General features: G+C 38.5%; 1 protein-coding gene across 1 annotated transcript in view; it reads left to right on the top strand.

Annotated features, from left to right (window-relative positions):
- Positions 1-8288, top strand: part of SQOR (sulfide quinone oxidoreductase) — an 87711-nt gene that overhangs the window by 60882 nt on the left and 18541 nt on the right. Inside the window, exon 3 of the mRNA XM_044665067.1 lies at positions 6436-6632. Within this exon, the coding sequence (XP_044521002.1) occupies positions 6436-6632 (197 nt within the window). The remainder of the gene's footprint in view (positions 1-6435; positions 6633-8288) is intronic.

Here is an 8288-nt window from a genome sequence, read left to right as displayed (position 1 = left end):
TCATAATCATGATAACAATAACTAACATTTACATAGTGCTTTAAGGTTTGCAAAGAGCTTTTCATATATTATGTCATTTGACTCTCACAGTGCATGTGGGAGGCAGGATAGGTGGCTGTTATTATCTCCATTTTATTGGTGAGGAAACTGAGGCAGATAGAAGTTAAGCAACCTGCCCAGGTTCACATTACTCATAAGTATCTGAGGCTAGTTTTGAATTGTGACTATTTCTGACTTTAGGCTCAGTGGTCTATCCACTGCCCTAACTAGCTGCCTCAGCAGCTTTGCAAAGACTTCCTTAGGTAAGGGAAAGATCAGAGAACTGATAGAAGCTTAATAATGTATAATGTCCTTCCCAATTCTAAATCTCTGTTCAGATGGGAAAGAATGTAGAAAATTTTAGATGGATTTAAGAGTGCTTTGTTTTTTTGTTTTTTGTTTTTGTTTTTTTTTTATTCAAGGGAGAGAGACACTACTGACTCCTGCTCCCATCAAACTTAGGAAATTCAGTATTGATATCAGGCAGCTAGGTAGCATAATGAATAAAATATGATGTGGAGTCAGGAAGACCTGAGTTCAAATTCTGATTCAGATGCTTATTAGATGTGACTGTGACAAAATCATTTAACCTCTTTCAGCCCTAGTTTCTTCATCTGTAAATGAGGAAAGCACCTATTTCATAGAGTTGATGTGAGATAATTTATGAATTGCCTTGCAAACTTTAAAGCGCTATGTAAATTATTATTTTTATATATTTTATATTAATTTATATATAATATATAGAAATTATTTTATATACTTTATATATGTTTTATATACTACTATTTTATAGAGAATCAAAGGTTATAGGGATGTATGTATCATAATCACTTTGGGGCTTTTTCTGATTATGGGATATGCTGTGGGTCAAGTGAGAGCCAATCAGAAACTGGATGGCTCCTTCAGACCCATAACCTGATTTGTGAGTGGACCCCTGCCCTTCTCTGCCTTGTCTCTTAGTGCCTACTTCTCAGAATTATGAGGATCAAATGAGATAGTATTTGTAAAGCATTATTTACTTCATTCCTTCTTTTTCTGAGTTTCTGAGGCCAGATTTAAACCCAAGTTCTCCTGACTCCAGATCTGGTGCTCTATCCACTGAACTACCTAGCTGCCCCAAAACACTTTTAAAGAAATATCTCATTATTGGATTAAAGCACCTTTAAATATCTCAGTCAGAAATAAATCCCATGAGAATGCAGACTTGGATTGATAGGAATTTTTGGTAGCTAGAGGTTGTACCTATGTTTGCCTTTGGCTTTTTTTTTTCTTAGTAAATCTTTCCTTTGGAAGGCATCTGACCAGACTTCCTCAATGATTTTGAGAGTTGGGTACAGTTGGATCAAAGAATATGGAGTAAGAATAATAGCATTTATATAGTGCTGTAAGATTTATAAAATGCTTTTCTTCTTGTGATCTCATCACTAACCATTAACATTCATAAAGTAGCAGTGGAAGACTTACAGAGCACTTTACATAGATTTAGTTCTAACAACAACCCTGTGAAATAAGTGAGGAAACAGAGATTGAGAGAAGTTAATTGACTTGCCTAGGGTCACACAGCTAATTTAGCTTCAGAGGCAGATTTTAAATTCAGATCTTCTTGGCTCCATTTCCAGAGCTAAGACCACTATACTTAAATGCCACAAAGAGAAAAAGAAGGAATGAAATAAAAGAATAATTGATAGGTATTAGAAGATCAAGTAGAAATATTAATGCATGTTAAGAATTTCCGGTGGGGGCAGCCAACGTAGCACAGTGGATAGAATGCCAGGCCTGGGTTGGGAGGATCTGGGTTCAAATCTGGCCTCAGATATTTCCTAGTTCTGGGACCCTGAGCAAGTAATTTACCTTAGGTAAGGTAAGTAAGAAAGACAGATAGATAGTAAGTATAGATAGAAAGATAGATAGATAGTAAAGGTTTAAAAAATAGTAAGGTAGATAGAAAGTAAGGGTTTTAAAAAAAAGTTTCCAGTGGGAGCAACTAGGTGACTCAATGAATTGAGAGCCAGGCCTAGAGATGGGAGGTCCTGGGTTCAAATCTGGTCTCAGACACTTCCTAGCTGTGTGACTCTGGGCAAGTCACTTAAGTCCCTTTGCCTAGCTCTTACTGATCTTCTGCCTTAGAACCAATTGGTTCTAAGACAGAAGGTAAGGATTTATATGAGTTTCCAAGGATTTTAGTGAGCTGCTCCCAATGAAACTTTTTAGTAAGGGGGCTAGGAACAAAATTTTTATTTCTGAATGATAGTAGGATCTACCTGAGGCAAACTATTTGGAAGGTTGGATAAAAGCTGATAAGAGGGATAGAATAAAGACAAGAGGAAAATTTTCCACTCATGTCCATTGTGACTGAATAGATTGGGTGAGATGGCTAGGAAAGAAATATTCCTTGTCAGGATATTTTCCTGAAATCAAATTGTACTATTTAGGATTTATTGATTTGTAGGTACCCAAAAAGAGCAAGTAAGAAGTTTTCTCATGTTTCCCCTTAAAGATTTTTTGTTTTAATTTAATTTATGAATTAAAAAATTGTTTTACCAATTACACATAATAACAAATTTACACATAAGTTTTCTGAAGTTATATGATCGAACTTGTCTCCCTCCCTCCTTCCCTCCCTGACTTTCTCTTTCCTGAAGCTGGCAAGCAATTTGATCTGAGTTATACATGTATTATCATGCACAACATATTTCCATATTTGTTCAATTTTTTTTCATTTCAAAGACAATGACCATAGAGCACCCATCTCAGCAGTGTTATTGAGGCTTCTTTTTTGAATGTCACTCTGTAATGTGACCGTTCGGATGATGCAAGCCACCATTGATTGAAAAAAGCGAAGGAACTCCAGAGATTAGCTTTGATAATTGGTTATGAAGCATCAGGGAATCTTAAAGGAAATTATTAAATTGTAAACTACATGAGCAGGGAATATATTTTTCATCTAAAGCTTGTATTTTCCCTCATGCCTGGAACAATGCTCTGTATAGAGCAGGTATTTTGGGGTTCGAATCACATTAATTGTGCCTCAGAAAAACCAGAAGCCAATCCTTTCAGAGATACTTTCCTTAGGGCCAACCTCCCATTTCTTGGTTTTTGTCTATGTGCTTGTTGTTGGTAACTGAGCCATTCGTTGCTCATATGTATTCCCTTCATGCAGAAATGAGCTTGACTTTAAACCCATTGTTTCCCATAAGCGAAGGTAGCAGATTCATCAATTTCGTGGCCATCGCTTCTGTCCACTGTTGGCTGCAATGATCTTGGGAAATACCTTAGGGACTCTTGGTCCACAAACAGGCTAGTTCTTTGATATTTTTTTTTTTTGAGGGAGAGTCATTTTATTTTGTCAGAAGCTAAGCAACCAAGCCTTTGGAATAGCTTTGGAGTGTATGAGGATGCCATTAAAAGAGACTCCAGAGAGTTCATAGCTGCCCCATGGGACCATTTGTGGTCTTTGTCTTGTTCTAAGGCTCATGGGATGTGATATTCTGAAGAATTCTGATTTGGTCCAGATCTCTTGGGACTTTTCCTTCCTTTAAGCACTTTCCTTATAACAACTGTATAAAAGGTAGTCTGAGTATCCACCCCTGAGCAGTGTGATGGGTGGAGTATAGAGAGAACTTTAAGCCATGAAGGCCCAAGTTCTCGGAACCACTTTTTTTTCTAGGCCCTTACCTTCCATCTTGGAATCATCACTATTGATTCCAAAGCAGTGGTTAGTGTTAAAGGTTAAGTGACTTACCCAGGGTCACGCAGCTAGGAAATATCTGAGGACAGATTTGAACCCAGGACCTCCCATCTCTAGGGCTGTTTCTCAGTCCACTGAGCCACAGAGGTGCCCCCCCTTGGAACCTTCTTGAAATGATTAAGTGATTTTAACTCTTGGAGCTTCAGTTTCCTCATCTATAAAATGTAAAGGTTGGACTAGTTGTCCTCTAATGTCTCGTCCAGTTTTAAATACTATGAATGAATTGAAATTCCCGAAGTGCATATTAAACTAGTTATTTGATCCTTTATCTGGATGCCTGCCAGTTTTCCAGATTAGTCCCTATTTAGAGTTGTTGCCTTTCAGACTTATCCATCGTGGGCTTTTAGACTGAAGGGCAATGAAAGACTAGTAATATCCATATATTAAAATGCATATGCCTGTCTAATATACAGGCTTGTAAACCTGAAAATGCTTATAGGCAGCATGATATAGTCTGAATAGAGAGAGAGTCTGGGCCCAAATCCAGGCTCTGTGGTTCACCTGGAAAAATTACTTAACCTCTCAGTGACCCGGGCAACTCTCTCTGACTAAGAAGTGTGGGTGCACATTGGCAGAAGCAATTTATTCATCAGAATTTACTGCAGCAATAAAATCACAAATATGGACCCCCAAAAGGCATTATATTATTATGTATTATAGTAATGTGTTGGTATACTTACTACTACTACTACTATATATGTATTACTAATAAAATTTAATGTTATAATGAATAACTGATGAATATAGATAGGTAGAAAAAGAAAAACCAATAAACAGAAAAACACAAAGACAGAGAGATAGACAAAAAGAGAGAGAAACAGAGAGAGAGAGACAGACACACAGAGAGTCAGAGTCAGAAAGAGAACTGCTGAGGATAGTGGGAGGAGAGAAGAGGAAGAGAGGAGGCAGGAGAGGGAGAGAGACAATGCAAAGTAGAGGCCATGAGCATAGCACAGTGGATAGAGACCTGACCTCAAAGCACCAGGAAGACCTGGTTTCAAATCTCATCTCTGACACATTGGCTTCATGACTGGGCAAGTCTCTTAAGCTCTCAAGTTTCCAGGCAATACTTTAAGACTGTAAATTGTTGAAAAAGTGCTGACCTGCATTGATAGGGACATTTCCTCATTCTAAAATTCCAGTACTAATGAAAACATGATATCCCTATATGTCAGGTGTCGGCAAAGTATGGCTCAAGCCATATTTGGCTCTTTTGAGGGCCAGATATGGCTCTTTCTGCAGGAGCCATAAAGTCAATTTTTTTTTTCAGGCACTGTTACAGGAGCGGCACTGTGAGCATTGTATGGCTCTGACGAAATTACGTTTTAAAAAATGTGGCGTTTATGGCTCTCATGGCCAAAAAGGTTGCCGACCCCTGCTATATGTGTTGTTGTCAAGTCATTTTTCAGCCCTGTCTCTTTGTGATCCCATTTGGGGTTTTCTTGGCAAAGATACTAGAGTGGTTTGCCATTTTCCTTTTCTAGCTCATTTTCCAGAATGAAAGAAGCTGATAAAAAAAATGGAGTTAAATGACTTAACCTAGAGTCACGCAGCTGGTATCTGAGGCTAGATTTGAATTCAGGAAGTCTTCCTGACTCTGGACCTAGCATTCTATCCCCTGTGCCACATAGTTGCCTCATCCCAATAGTACTAAAATGAGATTCAAGCCAGATGTCATTCATAGCCACTGAAATGAGTTTCGTTATCAGGGGACCTAATAGAGCCCAATTTTAATTCTCCATAATGTCATAGAGGTGATTGGATTCTTCCCAGATTATGATAATTGAATGTTACAGTCTGTAGGGACTGCCAAGCTAGAAAAACATAAACCAATGGGAAGTCAGAGTTGAGAGGGGCAGTAATTGAGGAGAGGCAGGCAATGTAGGGTAGTGGAAAGAGTACAGAGAGAGAAGACCTAGATTTGATAAGAACCTCTTCTGTCTACATGTGTGAACATGGGCAAGTCCCTTGCCCTTTTTGGACCTCAGCTGCCTTGTCTATAAAATGATTCTGTTGGGCTACTACTCATTGACAGGTAACCTATCAATGAATGAAACATAGGATTTAGAGCAGAGATATATCAAGATTGAGATCATTAAGGATGACCATGTAGTTTTACTGATATATTGAGCCATAGCTTGGTGAAATAATCTACCTAAGATTACTTAGTTAGCAAATAACAGAATGAGTACTTGGATTTAAGTTTCCTCATTCCAAGGCCAAAGCCCTTTTTGTTCTGTTCTATAAGATTGTCCTAAATATGAGTCTGGTGATTGTAAACATCCTAGTCAAATTTGGAAAGGTTTATGACCAGAATGTCAGTCACTACAGGATGGATATCTTGGGGGGGCTAAAAAAACTCATGAAATCATCTACTAAGTGATAAAGGGTCTGAGGTCCAAGGAAGAGAAAATATCCATATGGATGAAATCACAGAGTTCTTAAAATATGACTGTATCATGGATTTTCCAATATGATTTTATGTTTGGGAACATGGCTATCTTTCAGGAAGCTATACCTAGGGAGTCCTGTAGGACCAAAATCTCCCTTGTGACCCATTCAAAGTGATTAGTGCAAGGGGTTCTCCTTCCCTCTATCCATCTAGAGCGGCCCCACTGAGAGAAATTTCCAAATGTTTTGTTTCTCAGAAACATTTTTACCAGCCTCTGTGGACCCTGGTCGGTGCTGGTGCCAAACAGCTGTCATCATCTGGTCGTTCCATGGCAAGTGTTATTCCTTCAGGAGTAGAGTGGATCAAATCCAGAGTGGTAGATCTGGAACCTGACAAAAACTGTGTCTACATTGATACTGGCAAAGAGGTAACTTATCCCTTCAGGACCCTTCCGTCTGGCTTTTTTCCTCCCCAGTATAATCTTCCCTACACAGGTCTGGTCATATTATTCCCCTATTCAATAACCTGAAGTGGCTCCCTATTGCCTACTAATAAAGTTCAAACATTTTTGCCTGGTAATTAAAAACTCTCCACAATCTGGCATTATCCTATCTTTCCAGCCTTAGGTCATGCTATTCCACTTCCACACTGTATGCCCTTGCCAAGTTTAGGCTACTCTGTCTTCCAAATGTGCCCTGTGCTTTCCAACCTCTACACCTTTGCTCACAGTTGTTTCTTCTTCATCTTTGCCTGTTGAATCCTCCCTCTTCTTTAAAGCTGAACTCAAGTGTCACTGGCTCCAGGAAGTCTTTCCAGAATCTCCTTCTTTGGTTCTTTCCTTTACAGTTTTGATTTATTCAGTGTGCTCATTCTTTTCCTTCCTCCAAGTCGTGTTTATAGTTTTTTTCCCCCTTCTTCTAAGTGTTCTCTTTCTTTCTAGCTACTTTCTCAACTTCCTTCAAACTGTTCCTTTCCTGAGCAGGTTCTCTGATTATCCATTTCTTATTGGTCCCATTCTGTTTGTTAACACTTCTTAACTTATTAGAGTCCTTTTGTTTCATTTCTGTCAATCGCTCTGGGTCAATATAAAATTGTTGTTATTCAGTAGTTTGATCTTCTGACCCTGTGGATTGTAGCATGCCAGGCTCTCAACTGGAGGGGCTCATTCATCTTCTGATGTCATGCATTTTAATACCGTCTGTGGGGTTTTCTTGGCAGAGACAGTGGGGTGGTTTGCCATTTCTTTCTCCAGTGGTTCACCTTTCGTCAGAATTCTCTACCATGACTGGTCTGCCTTGCATAACCCTCCATAGTTTCATTGCCACAACAAGGCAAGAGGGGCAATATAAAATTAGCACCCCAACCCATATTCCCATCAACAAGGCTAAGATGAACATTTTGTCCCCAGTGGAAAAGGGATTCCACTGTAGTATACATATTTAGGGGAGGGGAATGCCAACCATTGCCCAGACATTATTAAATAGGAGCAGACAACTTGATTCTTAATTCCTAAACCTGTGGGATTTAATCCTCTAACTTTGATAGCCCAACTCAGAACTCACTTATATACTTATATACTTATATATCCCTTCTACATCGTAACTTTCTGCATTACAGTTTTGATATATTGTTTGCTAGCCTAAGAAATTAAATGGGAATATTGGGGGAGTTTTGTGGAAGCCACAGATGACACAGAAAAAGCTTAGAAACTTAGAAATTCATAGAATATATGTATAGCATAATGTCAACATTTTTATCTTTTAATACCATAAATATGCACAATTTCTCTTTTAAAGTTAGAATAAGTAGGAAGTTAAAGTTTGGGAAAAGAACAAATCAGCAGACAACACATAAAGACTAGAAATATGTTGAGGCATCTTAACATTGACTTGCATATAGCATATGACCAAATATTAAACCAAAATCTTACTGTAAACACTCCATAAAAGAAAAAGAAAAAATTTAGACATCTTCTCTGATATGGAATGCCAAAAAATTTTATGTACATTTTCCTGATTGCATGGGTGCCATGCTCTTAACTCTCCAAATGTGGAAGGGATACCTGTCTCTCTCTCTCTCTCTCTCTCTCTCTCTCTCTCTCTCTCTCTC

This window comes from Gracilinanus agilis, chromosome 2 (assembly GCF_016433145.1).
Source record: "Gracilinanus agilis isolate LMUSP501 chromosome 2, AgileGrace, whole genome shotgun sequence".
In the NCBI taxonomy this organism is placed as follows: domain Eukaryota; kingdom Metazoa; phylum Chordata; class Mammalia; order Didelphimorphia; family Didelphidae; genus Gracilinanus; species Gracilinanus agilis.
Note: the sequence above shows the minus strand (reverse complement) of the source record. Positions and strands in the feature narration are given on the sequence as shown.